We start from the raw sequence: 23,735 nt of genomic DNA, 5'->3' as shown, positions 1-23,735 counted from the left end.
CTTTTAAAAATGTATATTACAAATATCATATGACAACTACATTTATTGACAAGCAACATACCAACATAAAGCATAGCAGCCTGTGCTTGGTTAGTTAATAAGAACAGTTTAGGGCAGAGATGTCCAAACTAGGGCCCAATCATGGAAAAAAACTGGGCACTTCATCGAAAAGTAATCGAAATCGACATTCAGAACCCATAATCAGTCTAATTTTTCCAGGTCTGGTTTTTAATTACTTTCCCTGCTGTGTGTGGAGTCACATGACCACGCTCTGTTAAAGCTGAATTATATTTATTATTATTTATGATTTCTATTAATTATATTATTCTGACATTATATTTCTGCCAAGGGCACATGTACAGTCCGGCGCAGTCTTTCCATACCTGCGCACCTTTTAAAAAAATTTAACACACATCACATTGATGCGTATTGCAAGCTTTGTGATTAGTTAGTTTGGTAGCGGTGACGACGGTGGGTGGCGCAGAGAGCCTCGTTTCAGGCAATGTGTTTTACTTTCAGTTGTTCAGCGTTAATGTTCAATAAATAATCATAGATAGTGTGTGTTTGTTTCAATTATAAAATCAAGTAAAGCACCCCTCATTAAAAATTCTCTCACTTGTAATACAATTACTACCCAAAACCTGTCAGTGAACTATGAGGGCAAAAACGAAAAAAAATCATAAAATAAAATATTCATTCATTAATCATAATTAAGTTAAAATGTTCAATTAATTAAGAATTTGATTTTAGGCCAAATCGCCTAGTCCAGGGGTGGCCAGCCCTGTTCCTAGAGAGCCACCTTCCTGCAGATTTCAGTTGCTACCCATATCAAACACACCTGAACCAATTAATTAGCACCTGAACACCACGTGATAATTACAGGCAGGTGTGTTTGATAAGTGCTGCAACTGAAATCTGCAGGAAGTTGGCTCTCCAGAAACAGGGCTGGCCACCCCTGGCCTAGTCCTATGTTGGGGGTAATGCCTTTAAATTTGTGTTCTCACAACCAGCCATGTAGTCGTATAAACCAAAGGAGACACAAAGAAGAATACATTTAAAAAAGAGCTTTAATCCACACAGGTGATAAAGAAAGAATCTACACACATCCAGACACAAACAACACATAACAAAAACAGTATTGATTGCATAAAAATAAGAGGGAAGCTAATCAAAGCAAAAACTAACAGCTTAATATTAATAACCCAAACTTAAAAGTAATGAAGACAAACCAAGCTCAGGAACAAAAGTGTACCAGAACAAACGAAAACAGAACATATATCTGAAACAGAATACTGATTAAGCCATTACAGTTTTATTCATCTAAAAAAAAAAGGTTTAGGGTACAACAAAGCTCTGTTAATCAACTTTAAACAGAAAACCTGCAGTAAATATGTGTAAGGCCCTTAAACAAGTACATCACAAACATACAAATACAACTTTTCTTAATCTACATCGCACACAATACAGATTCTTCTCATTGAGGAAACAATCATGAGGCCTTTAAGAGCAAACCTTGCTGGACGAGTCTAACGCTAAATAAAGAAGGCACTTTATTTCATTCTCATTCAAAAGATCAGCAACTATTCAGCTAATGTCCTGATTTTAATGCCTCTGTGGAAACACAAATAGAGCAAGTACAGACATTTCCACGTAAACATGATTCAAGCACAAAGGAGTCACCTGATGCAGGAGCATTTGGCTGTGCTCAAGTGTTAGTAATTACAGTATTTCACTCATAATCAGCTGTATTTTGCATTCAGAAAAACGGACTGTTTGGTTATTTGTTTGCACAATGGAATCAGTAGGCACAGGTATATAAAGCAAGGCTGAATCTTGATTTTAGTGAATTAAGTGCTTGCTGTGATCACTTTTTAGGCTGATCAAACCTTACCTAAACACTTCTTGTTAAACAGCAGTATCTGCACTAACAGAGTTTCTAAGTTATAATGAACATGTTGCGCTGAAACAGTGGTTTACATTTTGTGTGTAAATGTGGAGTGTTAATAACCTGTGACAAACCCAAATACTTTAGGTCTCTAGAGTTTGAATGACATGTAATGTGAAATCTATCATGTTTGTATAATGTAGAATCTACTCACATTTCACCTTCACAATCAGGAAAAAACGAGCATAAGAAAAAAAATATATATTTTGCACAAAACTGTGTCTAACTGAATGGATTTGGATTGCTCTCCAAAAATGAAAAGTAGCTTAATTTGTAAGACACTGAACATTATTTACAACAAATAATGTGTTGCATGAGTAATGACTTTCTAAACGACTTAAAGGGATTGTTCTCAGAAAAAAAAAGAAAATTTACTGTTAATTTTTTAACATTAATTACAAAATGAATATCTTTAATTCACATTCGAGCCAGTCTGGAGCCATCTTCCTTATTGCATTTGATAATAAAAAGAAAAAGACATATTCATATAAGAAATATATATTAAAAGGAAAAGTCCACTACATCTTGGATGGTCTGAGGTTGAGTTAATTGGCAACAAATTTTAATTTTCTCCTCATGTTCACATTAATTGTGTAATTATCATTTTCATTATAGTAATTCAGTATTTTATTACTGTATCATGGTAAATCTCTCATGTATTTAACTTTAATTTAAATCAGTATAAAGGGCAATAATTTATATAATGTGTATTTAATTTTTCATATCAGTATTGAGAATGACTATGCTTAAATAAAAAAGTAAAAAAGCAATAATTTACAAAAATGTATTAATTGCATGTATATAGTGCTTTTCTCAGCACTCTTGGACATTTGGAGAGGAAAATCTCTCTCTCTCTCTCTCTCTCTCTCTCTCTCTCTCTCTCTCTCTCTCTCTCTCTCTCTCTCTCTCTCTCTCTCTCTCTCTCTCTCAAAAAAAAAAGTCTCGCTAAAAAGATCTTTAGTTTTGTATCCCTGGAAAATATATAATATATCTCATTTATTTATTTTTTACCGATTTTGGTGTGAGAACCTAGACAAGTTCTTAACAGATTACGCGAGTTTCTCCCTCAAGTTAATTTATTCGCATCACTCTCTCTTTCTATGCTGGTTTGTCTGTTTTGTACGCAGTGATGAAGGCCATGCCGTGAGTTCTGAAGTGCGTATTAAGATCAGCAGGTTTGCTAAAGTAACGTCCACACACCTTACAGATGTGCTTACCTTCACCGTCCTCCAGTAGTCCCCCAACAACACTCAGCGGAGACCCTGGAGAGCCTCCTGCGGCCGCAGAGTCAGAGGCCACAGAAGTGGCACAGGTGTGCAGAGCTGCTTCAGCGTGATCAGAAGGAGAATCCCGCACTCGATGGCTGATGAAGAGATGCCTGCTGAGGGAAGAGGAAGATGCGAAACATGCTCCGCACTGCTGACACTGAGCGCCGCTTCCTCCGTCACGATGACAGACGATGTGCTGGAGAAATTCCTCTCGGTCCTCTGTGGTGAAGCCACATGGCATGCAACGCAATCCTTTGGCTTCCTGCTCCCCGACTGGAGCTCCTCTAATGCGGCGTGTCAGTGTGCTCTCAGCCAATCGGCTTTCGGGTTCCACCGACGACCCGCCCAGAAAGCCAGCATCATGTTCAGAAGAGCTGTCAGCTCCATCTGTGACTTGAGGAACTGCCTGATAGAAACAAAAAAACATTTGGTGGAATTATATTAGACATTTTGTCCTTATCATTTTTTATTGAAATACTGTAATATAATATAATAATTTCCCAAAAACAACAATAATCGGTCTTGTAAGATCACAGAAATAGCTATACTTCAGCAACAATATTAGCAGTCAAGCCAATGTACAATTACATTTCATTAATTTGTAAGTTTTAAGGCCCCACTATCCTTCAAACAAAGCTCTTTTCCATTCTTCATTTAAGAGCAAAAAGGCTGAACAATGGAATACTGCTTTCAAACACCAAGCAGGCTTTTAAACACGTCACACTGCTGCATGTATTCTCTAAGCACAACAACGATGACATCTGCGAGAGATTAGTTTCGTTAACATCTGGCTGTTCAACAAAGAATAGCAGTGAGTTTTTCCTTTTTATTCAGCATTTTTAATGTTTTATACAATCCGCCGTATGATTTGATTATTTCCTGAAAAAGGACGTCAAATGTGGCGAAGTTAAAGAACACACTGACCAATGGTAGCTTGTTTAGAAGCCAAAACAAAGTCTCCCAAAAAAGTTTGAGTTGGTGAGCTGTTTTCAACTGCAGTAACAAACTCAAAACAAACTTTGAATGTGCGAAATGACTTGATTTCGGTATATTTACTATTTCTATCGTTAGCAATCAAACTTATTAATTAATGTGTGAAATAACCAATGATCAGTGGATTTCTTATTCAAATGTGTAATAATTGATTGTGTCAAAATATCGCATAGTGTGGGCCTATTTTTTAGAGCCCCTATAACAGGTTTTTGAAAATGACCTTCCATGCAGTGTGTAACACAGCATTAAGTGAATGAAAACATCCAGCTGAGGTTTAAATCTTAAAGTGCAGCATGTTTAAAACTAATGATTCTTTAGTAAAATATCTTTCGAATATTATGTTTGATCGCATTATCACACATGGGATTTGTCAGCCTTTTGCTATTGAAGGAGTATCAGAGACTGTGGGACTTTGTCAGTAACTTTAACAGTTCAAATGGACCAGTTTCTTCTTCCTCCGGATCATAACATGTAAGTGTAATAAAATTTTTTGCCTCATTTTGTGTAGTTTGCAAAATATGTGTTTAATTTGTGTTATAAGTTGTAATAGCCCCGCGTGGCTTGTATATCGCATCCAAAACCACATTACAAACGTGACGCGTGCTTCTTCTTTTACCAATTTTAATGCGTTTCTGAACCGGTGAACGTTTTTAAAGTAGTTCAACATTTGCCACTGTGTTTTTATTACTTAGGGTTAGCATTAAAAAAAAAAGTAATATGCTGGTGTTTAACTAAATTGCTTTATTGCATTCCTGCATTGCGCTCTCACATACTTTCTGCTACTTCATACTGTAGCCGTGGTGGGCTATTCTCTGTCTCGTGCTGAACGCAGTCGACCAATCGCAATAGACTGGGTCATCGGTCCAATCAGTGCAGTTCAGCTTCGCGCTAAGGAGGGGTTTGGGAACAAATGAATCACTGAACGATTCATATGGGAGTCATTGGGATAATTAGTTAAAAATAAATGAATATAATAAGACATTGAAAGTGTTTTTGACCTTGCAGGCATATTAGCATGTTGTTGGAGACCCCCAAAACCAAAATATGGCCTTTTTTTAAAGCAAAATAGGGGATCTTTACATTTTGTTTACTTTATATTTACTCTCTCTGTTGACATCTGTTTGTGAACAGGCATACAGTGTTTGTACAGGGTGTCCAGAGTCTTTTACTCTATGCGAAGGAGCACTAGTGCAATGAGGTGACGGTCAAATATTTAATTTTGTGATCATATTTTCAAAAGTAATGTATGACCTGTTGAACAATTAACCAACAACATTACAGCATCTGCAAGCAGCAATACCTCCGGCCATAATAATCCATGGCTGTGTGTTCATTATGTCCACCTGAAAGTGCATTTGAACTCTTACCTGACTCTGTGTGGCGGTTCCTCTCTCTCCTGCATGCTGAGCCTGAATGTGTTTCTCCAGAATCAGCTTACTGCTAAAGCTCCTCTTCTCACCTGTACAAAGCCTTCACAACGAGAGACAACAGAACACACATCCTGTTTATGCCATGATAAAAAGGAAAAAACTGTAATAAAAGATATTTGTGAATTTAAAGGTTGCATGACAATGATGATAATTAATGGTTGAGAAAAAAAAACACAACAAACATGATATGTTAATTAGTTATTGACGTTTTATTATCCTCGTTCATCAACTCTCACCGAAGCTTCTGCCACAAATGTATCTTTTGTCATGCATCATACATGAGGTCAGAGTTCAGCCAAGTAGTTGTCAAGAACATGCATTCGGAAGCTGCCTGAGGTAAGCGATTTGTGTTTAGAATTAAAAAAAAAAAAATTCAGAAAAACAAATTGACCACTTTATAAAACGTGTGATAACCCTTTGGCAATTTGTGGGTTAGGTTTACAACAGATATTTGCACTTTTGTAAGCTTAAAAAAGGGGCGTTACCAAACATCATTAAACAGCATGGAAGAACCAAGACCAAATGTAAGACTGATTCGACTACTATATACACTGAGGATGGCTTGAGAAGGAGTAAATTATGAGGTAATTTATGGCTCACTTAAATAAGATGGCATTTTTAGAAGCAGTCCAACATTATTAGTTTGAAATGATGATGGGTTTGATATCTGGTTAGCATCGAATTGACTGACATTTTAAGCATCCAAATGCCTCTAGGGCTGCTGTTTTTACGTTATACTCACTGGCAATAAAACACTCTTTTAATGCCTTTGTGCTTGACACGAATGTGGCGTCTTAAACTTGAGGATGAAGAGAAGGAGCCTTCACAAAGAGTGCACGGAAATTTCTTCAGTTCCTTCAAAATAAAAAGAACAGCACAAAAATTACAATTAGTTTTTTTTTTTATATATACTAATCATACAGACATTTTCAGAGTCTAATAAAAACTAAATATCCTTGATTTTTGCTTGCTGCCTCCAGACAAGTGGAAAAATAAATATATAAAATATAAATGTATAAAATAAATATAAAATAAATAATTTATTTATTTAGTGCATTGTTGTAAATTCTTCTGATTAATAATAATGTGTATTTAATTACCAAATAAAAATGTATTTTATGACACTTAGCTACCTGAAATGTTTGGTGTCAGCAGAAGTAGTTTGTTTTTGAAAGATGTCATTTATTTGATCAAAAATACAGTACAAAAAAAGTAATATTGTAAAGCTTTATATTATTTATTTAATAATACTGTAATGTTTATCCTATTGAAACATTTCATCTCCTAATTTTTGAGTTGTACTTGGTAATGTCCTGACCTTGCCGTGCTGCTCGGTCATATGACTGATGTAATTCTCTTTGTCGGTGTAGTGCGTCTGGCACTGTGAGCAGCTCCAGCTCTGGCTACGTGGGACAGCAGAGTTTGCATCTGCCACTTTCCCTTTGTCCTCTTCTTCATCACGTCCCCACTCCTCCCCATCAGAGCTTTCCATCTTTACCAAGCTGTTCTGTGTTGACGTGCCATCATGATTGCTTGAGTCCCTGTGTGTATCCTAGAGATGCATTGCAATATGGTCAAACACTCAAATAGCTCATCAACGACTGAAGCTTGTGATGGGCTGAACAGAAGAGAAAGCAAACCTTAACGTGTTCAAGGAGGGAAGTTCTCTGCGTAAACAGCTTGTTACAGTCTGGGCACTTAAAGACATGCATTTTCTGCTTGGTTAAGTGAGTGTCAATATGGACACTGAGCAATGATTTTTGGGTGAAAACAGTCCGACACATCACACATTTATAGATCTCCCTGTAAAAAAATAAAAAAACAAAATGGTTATAATCTCAAAAAACATACATTTTGGCATATAAACCAAATATAAGAAAACACATTAAAATCATTAAAGATCCAATGAAAGTGCTTTGAAATGTGCTTTTTTATTTAATGTCTGATGTAATGTCAGCTGAAAAACGAAAAGAGATTGGGACATATAGTAGCTCCTACCCCTTTTAAAAACAGCCAATAGGTTTTCATTTTTAACACAGCTTTGCTATTGAGATGGGTTGAGATCAAGTGCATCAAATGAAAAGCAAATGAAAAGGGTCTAAAAGGGGGCAGGGCATTTCAGATACTAGAGAGCATTTGATTGGTCAAGGTGACAAAAAAAAGGTGATCGGAAGTTGATTTAGGCGAAAGTGGCAAACTGCATGTTTTGGATGTTTAAATCAGTTTTATATTTTCTAAATGCATATTTTGTCACTGTTTTGGAAATCACTAGCTAATAGATATCCTTAAAATGTTTTAAATCATTTTTGTCAAAGTAAAATAAAAATAAAAATGTGTGAAATGCTCCAGCAATTATTGCCATTTTTAAATATTTGAGTGAAACCTACTCACTCTGACCTCTACTTATTAAAATATTTAAAATCATAAACATTTTGTTGAAAAATTCATAAAACCTAGTGGATTGAAAAATAGTGGCAACATATAAACATTTTAAACAATTATATAGTAATTTGGGGGCTGCAATATGATTATTATATAGTATAAAATCATCAAACGATTTATCTGTAAAGTCATACTCTATTCTTCTGAGTCGTAATATTGTCTCGTTAAAAAAAAAAAAACATAAATCAGTATTCTAATGTACAAAATAAAACATCAATATGTAAAGTTGTCACTTGAAACCTGTGGGAATATAAATTTATATAATCTATAAATAACTGAAAAGTTGTTTATAGGGTGTGACGGACCTTAAAATGTCTTAGTTTCCTGAACCCTGACTGTCTCCAAAGTAATGCAATTTGTCAGTTTCACAGAACGGTTGTGTCTACTGTCTTCTCAAGCCGGTCAACTGTTCAGACGGTTTTTGTCTCCAGAACATCATTTGCACACTTTTTTTTAATGCTATCAAGTCTGCCTTTGTCTTAGGTGATGTTTTCATGCTAAAGAAACCCCTTTGTTGATTAACTTGTGTGGTCAGTTGCTGGCCAGGTTTCCATCAATCTGACTCCAATGCTGAATTTGCATATTTTGTTTAGCCATCTCCCCTCCTCCTAAGAACACAATATAGTCATGACATCTCTGTCTTGAATCAGACTCGTGATAAAATTTGCAGACTGCAGAACTCCATTAAGCTCTTGCATACACCCGCCGCAGTGGGGCGCAAGACGCGGCGCAATAGTCTTTTGGTAGTTTCAGCTTGGCGCAAGAGTCGTTTTGAGGCGTTGCGCTACGCTGTTTAAATAGCAAATGCATTAGCGCTCATTTGTGCGCCCATAGGCGTTCTGGTCTATAAAGGAAGGCGTTCTGAGGTGGACCGCTGGCGCGCCGCTATTTTGAGAAACTCTAATAAATTTTTTATTAGACCAAAACTAACCCAGTCTAAACTCCGGCGTAGAGTTGCGCCTCGCTGACGCACTGCTTAATACACACAAGAGAGCAATAGGCAAATATATTTACATATGAAAAAATATAAATATTAAGGATATATATAGGATATAATAAGAATAGATATAGGATATAAATATAAAGGATTAAAATATTACAAAACATATTATTTTCTAGCCTATATAAATATGAAAAATCACTGCTTTTATGTCTTCTTCATCTCGGGAGGCGTTTTCAGTTCATTCATAACAATTTGCTTTTGTATAATATTATTATTATTAGCAGTATTATTTATTATATCCATATTTATATTTGTTTTATTAAAAACAAGCTTAGATTTGCCCACCTGTCAGGTTTAAGACCATATGGGGCATGGCAGGTGTATTTGGAAATAACTCAGTATTTTGACCACACTTGATCACTATTGTTCATTTTGTTTGCTAGAAATTAGAACTGAATTTAGAAATAGTTTTGAAACAAATATTTGCGCTTAACAAACTAAATCAATTATTTATAGGCTAATTGATGTCTGTGCGTAAAGGTTTCCCTATCCAAGAGCGAAAGTGAAAGTAGATCATTTATCTCTCATTCTCATGCAGTAGAAACCTACTCACTCTGACCTCTACTTATTAAAATATTTAAAATCATAAACATTTTGTTGAAAAATTCATAAAACCTAGTGGATTGAAAAATAGTGGCAACATATAAACATTTTAAACAATTATATAGTAATTTGGGGGCTGCAATATGATTATTATATAGTATAAAATCATCAAACGATTTATCTGTAAAGTCATACTCTATTCTTCTGAGTCGTAATATTGTCTCGTTAAAAAAAAAAAAACATAAATCAGTATTCTAATGTACAAAATAAAACATCAATATGTAAAGTTGTCACTTGAAACCTGTGGGAATATAAATTTATATAATCTATAAATAACTGAAAAGTTGTTTATAGGGTGTGACGGACCTTAAAATGTCTTAGTTTCCTGAACCCTGACTGTCTCCAAAGTAATGCAATTTGTCAGTTTCACAGAACGGTTGTGTCTACTGTCTTCTCAAGCCGGTCAACTGTTCAGACGGTTTTTGTCTCCAGAACATCATTTGCACACTTTTTTTTAATGCTATCAAGTCTGCCTTTGTCTTAGGTGATGTTTTCATGCTAAAGAAACCCCTTTGTTGATTAACTTGTGTGGTCAGTTGCTGGCCAGGTTTCCATCAATCTGACTCCAATGCTGAATTTGCATATTTTGTTTAGCCATCTCCCCTCCTCCTAAGAACACAATATAGTCATGACATCTCTGTCTTGAATCAGACTCGTGATAAAATTTGCAGACTGCAGAACTCCATTAAGCTCTTGCATACACCCGCCGCAGTGGGGCGCAAGACGCGGCGCAATAGTCTTTTGGTAGTTTCAGCTTGGCGCAAGAGTCGTTTTGAGGAGTTGCGCTACGCTGTTTAAATAGCAAATGCATTAGCGCTCATTTGTGCGCCCATAGGCGTTCTGGTCTATAAAGGAAGGCGTTCTGAGGTGGACCGCTGGCGCGCCGCTATTTTGAGAAACTCTAATAGATTTTTTATTAGACCAAAACTAACCCAGTCTAAACTCCGGCGTAGAGTTGCGCCTCGCTGACGCACTGCTTAATACACACAAGAGAGCAATAGGCAAATATATTTACATATGAAAAAATATAAATATTAAGGATATATATAGGATATAATAAGAATAGATATAGGATATAAATATAAAGGATTAAAATATTACAAAACATATTATTTTCTAGCCTATATAAATATGAAAAATCACTGCTTTTATGTCTTCTTCATCTCGGGAGGCGTTTTCAGTTCATTCATAACAATTTGCTTTTGTATAATATTATTATTATTAGCAGTATTATTTATTATATCCATATTTATATTTGTTTTATTAAAAACAAGCTTAGATTTGCCCACCTGTCAGGTTTAAGACCATATGGGGCATGGCAGGTGTATTTGGAAATAACTCAGTATTTTGACCACACTTGGTCATTATTGTTCATTTTGTTTGCTAGAAATTAGAACTGAATTTAGAAATAGTTTTGAAACAAATATTTGCGCTTAACAAACTAAATCAATTATTTATAGGCTAATTGATGTCTGTGCGTAAAGGTTTCCCTATCCAAGAGCGAAAGTGAAAGTAGATCATTTATCTCTCATTCTCATGCAGTAGATGCTATGTTTAACAGTTTTCTGTTAAAAAACTGTCAACTGTTAACTGTTTGCTTGTGAAATGCTCATTTTTTCCACTTAGACTTACTTTGCGTCCTGTAAATAGCGAATGCGCTCTTGGCGTGACGCAGCTGACTCTTAAAGGGAATGGGAGATGAGACTCTAATTGGTTTACTCTAAAAACACACCTATAACTCATTAAGAAAATAAACTCAACCCTTTTAGACTATGCGCCTTGGCGCAAGGCAGATTTCCCGTTCTTAAATTAGCCAAACGCGTCCTGACACACCCTGAAAGCGTTTGTGCCCTGCGTTTTGCGCTCTGCGCTTAGACCGTCAAAATAGAGCCCATGGACTTCTTGAAGAAGCTGTTTGACTGCTGATTAACCAACACGTCTCAATAAAGAAATTTTGCTTGTTTCGAGTCTCCTGGACTGGATTCTCATCTCCACCATTTATTTTTTTACAACAACTTGGTTGTTGTATCACCAACTTCTCAACAATTTGCCACAGAACAATTTTCTTTAAATCACCAACTTCTCAACAATTTGCCACAGAAGACTGAAATCCAGAGAAGTGAAGCCTTACGTGCTATTTTCTTTTCTTTTATTTGTTTTCCCTCTGTTCAACCAGAGAAGTTTTAGCTATACAAGCTATTTTTTGTTATTTCTTGTTCAGGCAGGAAGTTTTAGCAACATGTGCTAATATTGTTACCCTCTGTTTTGGCAGAGAAGAAATTCCTACACTTTCATCAGAAAAGTTTTAGTACTTTTACTATGTGATAACATACTCACGAAATGTTCAGAAAGAATACTAGACTGATCCCCACAACTGAAAAAGATGGTTTAGCGACTTCTTTATCGTCAGATCAGGATTTCAAACCGCTACTAGGACAGCACATGGACTCTATCAATTGAGTCAGTCAGACTAAATTTGACAAAGAAATTACTGTTGCATAGGGCTGGGCGATTTGGCAAAAAAAAAAATCTAGGTTTTTTATAAAGTTTGACCGATTCACGATTTAGATTTTTTTTATTGTGTTACTAGTCTTCTCAAAACATTCCAACAACATGACTGAAGTAACATTCTCTTTAAAAGTAACTTGAAAAACCATTTGGTTAAGGAACATTGTATTTTTAATGGCCATGTCATACAAAAATCGGTCAAGGTGTAAATAAATGTAAAACAAATTCACGAGTTAAATAGCGTTGCTGAAGATTTGAATGAGAAATATGTGTAAATATTGCAGCTGCAGGAATACAGAGGTATTTTTTGCAAGTTTTGCTGAGCCTAGGAAAGATTAGCTGTCAGCTCGGCTTTGACTTTGTCTTCTTCTGATTGAATGACAAGTTGTAATGCTGCAGCCTTTTTTTAAAAAGATACAGTGGCAGAAAGCCTAATTTAACCCAATGTGTGAAGTTGTGGATGTATAGCAGGAGCAAATACAAGCAGCAGATGTGTGTCTAATATAAAATAATATATTTAATCTATTTTCCCTCTTTTAAATACAGATCATTTGATGCGCTTTGCAGCACTCTGTATTATGCTGCGTGATCTGTCTGGTTTTCAACTAGGTCCGCTAAATGACGTCATGGGGCGGGTACTTTCACTTTCACTGCTACAGGCCCCGCCTCTGCTCGTGTTCAAACCAAAAGATCGGCGCAGTTTTTCCACATGGCAGGGTTTTACGTCATTTATACATGTTGAGATCGAGTTTATCGACTGAGGGAATGTCTTGACAATCCACACAGACGTGACTCAGACTAATGCAACAAGTAAATGACTTCACGCTTTAACAGGCAGTCAAGCAGGTCCCACATCAGAAGTGCCGCGACACGGCGCGCACACGACAGTTTAAACTATCACACACCAAACGCACACATGATATCGCATGATATTTAACATGAAATTAATCAGATGGCGCTCTGCGGCTGAAATATGAACTACTTCGTGAATCGTGGCTGGGCGGCGCCGGTGTGTGTATAGAAACCTGTTTAGAATTCTAAAATTTGTGGTGCTGTGCGGAACCAAAGCGCATTGGTACCATAATAATGTATTAAATTTTTTTTTTTTTTAAATCGCGATTTCTCGATTTGATTAAAAATTAAATCGTCTGAAAACGTAAATTCGAATTAATCGAAAAAAATCTGAAAAAAATCGCCCAGCCCTACTGTTGCATTTCAATCAGCTCAAACCAGTCTGGCCATTCCTGTCTGACCTTTGGCATCAACAAGGCATTTGTGCCCACAGAACTGCCGCTCACTGGATATTTTCTCTTTTTCGGACCATTCTCTCTAAATACTAGAGATGGTTGTGCAAGAAAATCTCAGTAGATCAGCAGTTTCTGAAATGCCCAACTAGCCCATCTGGCACCAACAACCATGCCATGTTCAAAGTCGCTTGAATTAACTTTCTTCCCCATTCTGATGCTCAGTTTGAACTGCAGCAGATTGTCTTGTACATGTTTACATGCCTAAATGCACATGTGATTTGATTGCGAGTTGCTGCCATGTGATTGGCTGATTAGCAATTTGCGTCAACAAGCAGTGTTAGGTGTACCTAAAGTGGCTGGTGAGTGTACATATTATTAACAGGTTTTATTTTACATTTATTTAATCACTATTATAATATTCTTGCACTTACTTGGACTGTCTCGCAGTTTCAGACAGCTCAGGATGCTGGGATGCACAGTGGCTTTCAGCACCAGAAGAAGATTTGAAAGCCATTGGGCAGGAGGGACATTTATGAAAGATCTCACAGTGAGCCGTCTGCATGTGCGTCTTTACCGCATTCTGACTATTCACTCCTCCAAACACCAAATGACAACAGGCACATCTGCAAAGAACAGAGGAGATTGCACTTTTACCAAAAACCACAGCTGAAACTGAGGGTTTTGGCAGTATTGTGAGCATGATTGAGCGCATACTTGTATCCAAGGCGGCGTGAGTAGTGCAGGCAGGTTTGTTTGAGGTGAGTGTTGAGCTCATGAGTCTGACAGATGAGTCCACATTCAGGGCACACGAGAGGAGGGAGCTGCTGGTGCATCCGACGGTGAGCTGCAGCACAGCACGAGTTCCAGAGTGGCATTGGTGGAGAACACTGCAGACAGCACTACAGAAAAAAACAACAACAACACATTTGGAAAATCTATATATATTCAATTGAAGTCATAATTATTAGCCCTCCTTATTAACCCCCCCCCCCTGTATATTTTCCCCCCAATTTCTTTTTGACTGAATTTTTTTTTTCAGCAGATTTCTAAACATAATAGTTTTAATAACTCATTACTAATATCTGATTTATTTTATATTTGCCATGAAGACAGTAAATAATATTTTACCAGATGTTTTTAAGATACTAGTAAAGTGCAATTTAAAGGCTCAACTTGGTTAATTGTACAAGTTAGGGTAATTAGGTAAATTATTGTAGAACACTGGTCTCTTCTGTAGACAATCAAATATTATTTATTGCTAAAGGGGGCTAATAATATTGATCTTAAAATGTTTTTTTAATTAAAAACTGCTTTTATTCTAGCTGAAATAAAACAAATAAGACTTTCTCTAGAAGAAAAAAATATTCAAACATACTGTGAAAATTTCCCCACTCTGTTAAACATTATTTGAGAAATATTTGAAATAGGAAAGAAAAAAAACAAATAAATCACAGGAGGGCAAATTATTTTGACTTCAACTGTATAATTTAAATTCTCTCTGTACCAACACTGAAACCAAATTGTATGTGGAGAAAACGTATTGAGTTACAAGGAGGCATGGAGAGTGTCACAAGTTGTAGATGTACATACAGTATCATTAGATGTTAAACGTCACAGCTTAGCTAAAACAATCCTGTCCCAGAGAAATCAAAAGTAACCAAATGATTTTGTTAGCTCACATTGCCAGTTTTGTGGTGAACAATTCATCTACACATGTCATTAAGAAAAAAAAAACATTGTTTGCCCTTCAAATCTTTTATTAAAATATTAAAATGCACTTCTTAATTGTTTTCAGTTAAATTCTCAGATTATGTATATCTTAGGAATTTGTTGGGCCTAACATATTTAACCACGCTGCTGCACCTGTCAGTTTTGACACAAACAGAAATGGTGAGGAGAAGGTGTCTGTTAGGCTGTAGTAACTCTCCCTAAACCCTTTTACTAATTTTTCTGAAGGAAATGCGTACTTTACTATATCCATTCAGCTGGCCGTAGAAAAACAAGCCTCGCACACTGTTGTGTAATTTAATATTCCGTTTCTCTAGGAACTGTGTCACAATGCGAAACAAATAACAATCGCAGCTTCTGGTTCATGGGGACATTAAAGGTGAAAATCTCAACAGCAATGTGCATGTTTTGTTTTTACCACTTTTACCAAAACTGATAGGCCAAGTGTAGATCTAGATGTTTTTGTATCAGGCAGATTAAAGCCTGTAAAAGCTTATGGGCAAAGAGTAAAAGCTGTTACAGAACACAAGACATTTCTGTGTCGATTGATTCTAGACTTTCTTTTAAAGATTGGGTTAAAAAAAAAAAAAAAAGTTGATTTAATTTTTTTTTTTTTGTGATATCTTCACATGGGGTACTTTGATGGATGCACATTCCATGTATTACTTCTAATATCACTGATTGTTTAAGAGTTTGGTCATACGGTTGTATAAGCCCATAGTATACTTAGATGAAAAAAAAAGAATGTACCTTGGGCCACAAAACCTGTAATTCACAGTTTTTTTAAACATCACATGAAATCTGAATAAAGAGGATACTTTGATGTATGGTTTACGACGGGGGTCACCAATCTCGTTCCTGGAGGATCGGTGCTCTGCAGGGTTCAGCTCCAACTTGCCTCAATACACCTGCATGGGTGTTTCAAATATACCTAGTAAGACCTTGATTAGCTCATTCAGGTGTGTTTGATTAGGGTTGGAGCTAAAATCTGCAGGACACCGGCCCTCTTGGAACAAGTTTGGTGATCCCTGGTTTAAGATAAGACAACATTAATAGATTAATAGATACAGCCATTTAAAAATCTGGAATCAGAGGGTTAATAAAATACAAGACTGAGAAAAAGAAAAGACTAAGAAAACCATCTTAAAAGTAGTCTATAATAAATACATATTACTAATAAAAAAAATGAATTATGATACATTAGACAGGTTTTGTGGCCCAGGGTCACATATACATTTTGAATTGCCTGAGGTTTCCAGCTACCAAAATTGTTTAGATGGGCTATTTCTCTAAATTAAATATGCATAATAATGATATTATTAATTGGTATTTTCTATTATTATTAAATAATAATAACTAAAACATATTTTAAAAAGCATACATTTCTCTGAAGCGTGCAAGTCATTTTTGTAACAAGCAGGGCAAAAGTCTGATCTGGTGACCACTATTTTCCAGGCACTCATTCACTCACTCACTGACCGTGTCAGTGCCGCCAGGCTCCACTTCTTGGAAGTGTGCTACCAATTCTTGCTTCCCTTTGAATGTACTCCAACACTCTGGACAGCTGCAAAAATTAAGCAAACAGACATATCAGACTGCATATTAACCCCTCAGACACTCAATGTTTCCATTAATACCATTAAACGACTGCTGAGTCCTTCCTTTCTTATTAATACACACACTAAACAACCATAATCTAACAGTGTGGTGTCACCTGTGATCAGACGATTGTGACAAATTGACACCACTTTCTTTAATGGCAGACAGAGCAGAGACGGCTGGAGAGAGCACACCTGTAATAGACGGAAATAAAATCAACATTATTGCATATCATTGTAAAAAAACAAACAAAAAAACATTCTCAACTGGACATGGGTTAATTAAATGCATTATTCTACATAATTGTGGCCAATTATCAAGTGCACTATAGGCCTAATAGTGCAACTCCCAAATGCATTAGACAGCACTGAGCCCAGAGACTGTTCTTTGAAAAGTGTGAGAACAAGAACGAACACGCCTCAACGGACTTATTCCACATCAATGCTTGAATGCTTTGTTTTGCAGTGCACAGATTCCCTGTGGGCAGAGAGAGTGACTGGTTGATCTCTGCGCTGGTCCCCATGGGCATACTTTCTACTGTTACATGTAGCTATGGGTTTCATCACTGTTTTTACTCCTGGAATGTTTTACAAATGTCATCTTTTCTTCAGACACAAATAGAAAAGCAACTCTTAAAAACTTTAATGGCAGCAAACTAAAATATTCTTCTAAAAACTGTGTAACATAATAATCTTGTCTTCAATGTTAGTTTTGTACAACTTAGCTTAATCCAAATAAATTTAATTAATTTTTGTTTTTAAAAAGTGCTTGAAATAGTACAGTTCAATTTAAATTCCTTTAGCTTATCAAAATGTGTGTTATCTATCTATCTATCTATCTATCTATCTATCTATCTATCTATCTATCTATCTATCTATCTATCTATCTATCTATCTATCTATCTATCTATCTATCCATCCATCCATCTATCACCCCTACCCTACTGAACCTTACAAAATGTCATGTTTTACTTTGTAAGCAATTGTAAGTGCTAAAATAAATAACAAATAAAAAATGTATTTAATATTAAAGTGTGATTTAACAAAGTAAATGTACCAAGCATTGTTCTAGAAACTATTGTATATACAGTTGAAGTCAGATTTATTAGCCCCCCTGTTTATTTTTTCCCCAATTTCTGTTTAACGGAGAGAAGATTTTTTTTTTCAGCACATTTCTAATCATATTAGTTTTAATAACTCATTTCTAATAACTGATTTATTTTATCTTTGCCATGATGACAGTAAATAATATTTTACTTGATATTTTTTAAGACACTTCTATGCAGCTTAAAGTGATATTCAAAGGCTTATCTAGGTTAATAAGGTTAAGTAGGTAGGTCAGGGTAATTAGGCAAGCTATTTTATAACGATGGTTTGTTCTGTAGACTATAAAAAAATAGCTTAAAGAGGCTAATAATTTTGTTCCAAAAATGGTTTTTAAAAATTTAAAAACTGCTTTTATTCTAGCCGAAATAAAACAAATAAGACTTTCTCCAGAAGAAAAAAATATATTATCAGACATACTGTGAAAATTTCCTTGCTCTGTTAAACATCATTTGGGAAATTTCGGAAAAAAAAGGAAAAAAATATATAATATAAAAATATATATATTAAAAACACCTTATGCTGCGTTTACACCAGTAACAGAAGCATCAGGTGCAAGTCGTTTACTTGTTAATTCAATGCAAAAACAGGAATAGACATCCTGCCGTGTGATACGCACGAAAAAAGGCTGATTTGTACTCCTGTGTCAAGCGCATATGTATGCTACGGCGCAGCCTATGAATTGATGCATAGCCCTACAGTACGTCGTGACCGACTGTCTGCATCGCTGACATTGTTTACAAGTGTGGAGTGCCGGGAAGGAGCTCCGGATGGAAAGTTTTGTTTTGTCTTTACCTCATGGTAAAAGTTGTTGCATGTCCGCCAGTTCCTGCCTCAAAATGAGCGAGTTTGAGCCACTTGTACATTAAGGAAACGTTTAGAAAAAACAAAACACCAGCGAAGAAACTCGGCACAGAGGATATTAATACCTCACTGCCAATTAGCGTTTCAGAAGTGTTATTGCAGAACAACAGAAACATAAGTATAAATGCACAGCTTCGTGTATTGCATGCGCCATGGGTCATGCCGATCACTTGACGCAGAAGTATAAACCAGGCTTAAGGCAACACAAATCGCTTGAGTTAAAATATCTGAACTTCAGTGAAGATTCGCACCACGTTAACTAATTAGGAACTTGCTCTTGTAGGCATGCGATTATGACAAATCGCCTTTTGATGGTGAAAAAATCCTTATGCCTATACCAGACGACAGTTCATCAAACTGGGCTCAGCTCGGAAGCACTGCTGAAAGCTTCCATCATCCACATTTAGTTTCTAGAGGAGTTTATGAACTTACAGAGCTGGGTGCACCTCAGAATGGATCTAGTGGACTCAAACTCATAAAGACTCATAAAGGTTTGAATCAAGAATTGACGTAGCTAAACTCTATAAAACACCAACCCTCCAGAAACAGGTTTATAAACCCCTGACATAATCACATGTCTAGTTGGTTCATGAGAAATATTGAAGATTTTTGATAGACAAATGGAGATAGACACAAACCTATAGGCACAGTATCCTGCTGGCCAATCATCTGCTCCACACTGACAGGACTCATGACAAGATGAGAACACTGCATGACCAGCCCCTTCTCCTTGTGTTCTCGTGCATGGAGCAGCAGGCTGCACTTATTGAAGAAAGCCAGCCGTTTGGAGCAGTGGTTACAGGTCACCTCAATCCTCATAGAGCGTCGATCGTAGTGTCTCGCCAAGCTGCGCTCTAAAGCAAATGCATCTCCGCACTCGAGACAACGGTATCCGGTAGAGGGCAATCGAAGACCCCATTCTGGGGGTGGCAGAGAGGTGAGGTCAGGCTGGTAACTTGGCAGTGGATTCTTACTGTTCAGGATTTTGTTAAAAGCCTCAACAAGGCTAGATTGGCTGCGTGAGATCACAGCTCCTGGACTGTTCACAATTGAGGCTGGTTTAGCTGTTCCAGTGTTTGTTTTCTGGCCTGAAGCAGCGCGAACGTTAACTCCAGGAATGGATGAGGAAGAGATGGAAGGGAGGTTTGATGTTCTGGTGATGTTGACTGCAGTGGCCGACAGAGCAGTGGGCATTTGATTCTGTGCCCTGCTGGCTGCAAACAACATAGCCGTGCTGGCATCCTGAAGGGTGGACACGGGCAACATCGCGACCTTTGTACTCTGAGATAGCAGTTGAGGAGAAGCAACAGATCTCGGAATCTTCTGCACTGACTTACGGGCTACTGCTTGAACTTTAGAGGCACCAGAACCCTTAGAGGCTCCACCTTTGGTAGCAGCCTTAGATACAGTGCGTGTAATGCTTACAACTGGTTTCTTGACAGTCTTGATTCTCATTTTGAGAGGCTTTGAAGAAGCCGAGTTGGAGATTGCATCAGAGGCCGATTCCACCAAAGTAGGCTCAGTAGATTTCCCTTCTGTCGCCTCAGCTCCATAATCCACCTTCTCCTGCATGCTCACGTCCATAACCTGATCTTGAGGGGCTTCTTCTCTTGTTATCCTCTGTTTTGACTCAATGGCTCCTTGCGGATTTGAGGGAAGAGATGTACGAGATTGAGAAATTTCTGGCTCAGGGCTCTCAGGAGAATCTCTCTCCTCAATTATATGCTCCAGATCTTTTTCTTCAACTGGTAGATTATTTGTGGAGGTCAGAGATGTTGGGTTGGTGCTGCTGTGTAGTTTTGGATGCTGGACAGAGGGTTCCTCCATTTGGGTGTTACTCACAGGTAAGGAAGGTGATGAGGGAGAAAGCGGTTGAAACACACTTGAAGGGGACCGCTGCATGCGTGGGACCTTGGGAGCAGGGCACAGCTGGGAATTGGGGCTCTCTTGTATGACAAGAGCAGGACTGCCCAGGTCTGGTTCAGATTCTTCATCTTCAGACAGGTGCCGACGAACTCCTGCTCTTAAAGTGCCATTTATTGCTTGTGCTTCCTCAGAATCAACTTTGGAAGAAAAGTTTGGACTAATTAAACGTGAAGATACGCTGGGGTGATCACTCAGAGGTAAAGACTGAAAAGTGCTGGCAGGGTGATTAGTAAAAGCGTCATTATGTTTGTCATCATCACCAGTAGCTTTAGAAGCAGAAAGAGCCCAAAGGGGGCCATTAGGCTGCCCCGGTGCTAGATCTAGTGATGGAGAGGATTCTGTAGACCCACCTGAGACGCTTTTGAGTCCATTATAGATAAATTGATCCGTAGGCACTGAGCTATCTTTACTGGGACCTTTCTGGGGAGACTTTTGTGATTCATCTGCACTAGAAAACTCCCCAGTTTCATTCCCTTCGGCTTTGTCATCTGAATGTACACTGTTTTTTACAATCACGCTGACCACGGAAGGGTCATTGTGAGGAGGATCAGGACTTCCTGAAGGTCTTAGGGAAGGACTTCCACTTCTCTCCTTTTCAACTACACTACTGTGTTCATTATGATTGCCATGAGTGTCAGACTGAATTGCTTCTTTGGCATCAATGTCTGGAATATCAAATGCTGCAAGCAGATCATCGAAATCTGGGGTCTTCATATCCCCCATTCCCACATGGATGACAAATACCTGCAATAAAAGACATTGCAATAGTATAGGTTAGACCAGTTGTTCAAAAGTTAATAAATAAACTGTTAACAGGGCTGTGCAAAAATTGTAATTAGCAAAAAAAACTGCAGCAACTTATTATCTGTGCTTGCACTTGTGTAACAAAGTAAGCTGAAATGTAATACAGAATATCTATTTACTTACATAAAAGTTCATTTTCTGCTAAAAATCGGAATACATTTGGAGTGAAATACTGTTAGCAAGCACCTACATGTTTGGAGAATTTGTAAATAAGTTTTGTGTTTTCCCCTCAGTGACAAAAGTTAGGAAAACATATGAACGTAGTAATGAGCAGTGTTGGGGAAAGTTACTTTAGAAAGTAATACATTACAATATTGAGTCACTCCCCAAAAAAGTAACTAGTTGCATTACTTGGTTAATTTTTATGGAAAGTAATGCGTTACGTTATCTTTGAGTTACTTTTTCACACCTGCCTGAGGCTTGATCTCTTTCAGAACTTGCAGGGTATTTTTCTTTTTTCAAATAGAGGAGCTCAGCATTTAACGACACACTGTATAACCTACACCTTTATTTACCTTTAAAACAAATGAAAAAAAAAACTGAACAATGTTACTTTCTGAGAACTTCCTGAAGCTACACATGACATATATAAAGATTAAAGTTGTAAGCAATGTGTTTGCTACTTTTGTTATTTTAGTCGTATTAGTTCAGCAAAAATCACTGTCCATTGAGACTACAATACCTTTTTCTTCCACATGTTAAAAATAAGGAGAATACTTCCATCACAGAAATTTAAAGCTGTGCCATCATGGTTTCTGTCTGTTCCCGCAGTGAGCTAATTCTCCTATTAAGTGTAATTCAACATGTTTACACTAATTGTAATTCAGATCATTATTTTTTAAGTGTATTAAATTATCTCAAAAGTAACTTGCTTTACATTTTTTAAAAAGTAACTAAAATATTATTACTTAATTTTTTAAGTAATGTGTTACTTCACTCTACTTTTAAAGTAGCCAGCACTGGTAATAAGGATATGCTTGAATCAGCTCTGCATTTCATTTTGACAGAGAGGGTAAATAAAATCATAGCTATGACAACAGAGATGCATAATTAAACAGCTATAAATTTGAAAGTGGCCTTTCTTGCTACAAATTTGTCATCGTGATTAGCTATCAATTACTTAAATATTTATTTGTTCATTTATTTGCTTTGGCTTATCTTAAATACTATACTTATTTTGGCATACAAGCATGCTAAAGCCTTTTAACCAAATAAAATTAAAAAAAAAATTAAAATGTATATTTTAAAAAGCCAATAAAAAGTTTGGGTATTTAACCCATTTTAGGAAAATAAATAAACAAAATTCTGCATTGTCCCATTTACTTGAAAAAAATCAATTAAAATAGGCCATTAAAAATTAAAAGGTCAGTGTATCGTATTATGATAGTTTGATTATAAGGTATCTGAGACTATATAAACTATATACATCTGGTTATGCGAGATTATAGTTAATTTATATGTTCATAGTTTAAAAAAAACTTTTTTTTAGCTTGACACATTGACATTACAGCTCTCAATTTCTGCATTATTCTGCGCACTGTATAAGCATGTTGTGCCTGTATCACAGAACTGAGGAAATTGCATCCTTATGATGTTGCTGATCAAAAATAGCCAACAGGTTTTTGGGACAATCATGGAAGCCAATATATTTTTTAAATGAGAGAAGTAATCACATAACATTAATTCCAATTAGATAAGATCACCTGAATAAGAAACGTTATATTTACACAGTAATGTGGCTTAAGTTACCTGCTATTCAATGTTTAAAACGTACGACTAACTTTGTCTACAGAACGCTATATAAACTTGGCTGTGTGTTTTCAAAGGCTAGCAAGACAATAAATATGAGTGTCTTTTGCACTACAGAATGACCATTTATTTTCTTACAGCATGTAGTTAAGTATTAAATATAAACGGTCAATCTGCGGTTCGCCATAATGAAACGCGTGCTAGTAGTACTTGCTCAACTGTAATGTCCAGTAGCCTGACAGCTAGATTAGCATAATTCGCAGTCTGCAGCGTCTGCGGTCAATACAATAACACACCAGACCGTTCAAACGATGATAATGCCAAATTTAAGGGTCACCTGTATATTTATGCTTAAATTAAAAAGCCGAATGTGTGATGTGTTGTGCTCTGTCCAAGTGTAAAACTTTTGTTTACCTGGCCAAATGTTCTCGTCTACTCTCTGGAGCGACCAGGACGGCGCACAGCATTTGCGTCACCTCTGACAAAAATCTTCCCCGGCGCACACATACAAAACCTGCTACTC

General features: G+C 36.7%; 1 protein-coding gene and 1 long non-coding RNA gene across 6 annotated transcripts in view; both read right to left on the bottom strand.

The window, feature by feature from the left end:
- The window catches only part of LOC101883647 (uncharacterized), a 713,507-nt gene that overhangs the window by 635,122 nt on the left and 54,650 nt on the right, over positions 1–23,735 (bottom strand). The gene's annotated exons all lie outside the window — the stretch shown is intronic.
- On the bottom strand, positions 1,050–23,677 carry znf687a (zinc finger protein 687a). 4 transcript variants are annotated; one of them, NM_001353864.3, is given in 12 exon segments: positions 1,050–2,844; positions 2,876–3,619; positions 5,574–5,676; positions 6,379–6,491; positions 6,955–7,188; positions 7,277–7,439; positions 13,871–14,062; positions 14,154–14,338; positions 16,647–16,731; positions 16,882–16,960; positions 19,372–21,403; positions 23,627–23,677. In NM_001353864.3, coding segments are annotated over 10 exon segments (3,741 nt in total). In that variant the 5' UTR covers positions 21,383–21,403; positions 23,627–23,677; the 3' UTR covers positions 1,050–2,844; positions 2,876–3,043.

This window comes from Danio rerio, chromosome 16, assembly GCF_052040795.2.
Source record: "Danio rerio strain M-AB ecotype USA chromosome 16, GRCz13ab, whole genome shotgun sequence".
Lineage (NCBI taxonomy): Eukaryota > Metazoa > Chordata > Actinopteri > Cypriniformes > Danionidae > Danio > Danio rerio.
This window is presented reverse-complemented; position numbering and strand designations above follow the sequence as displayed.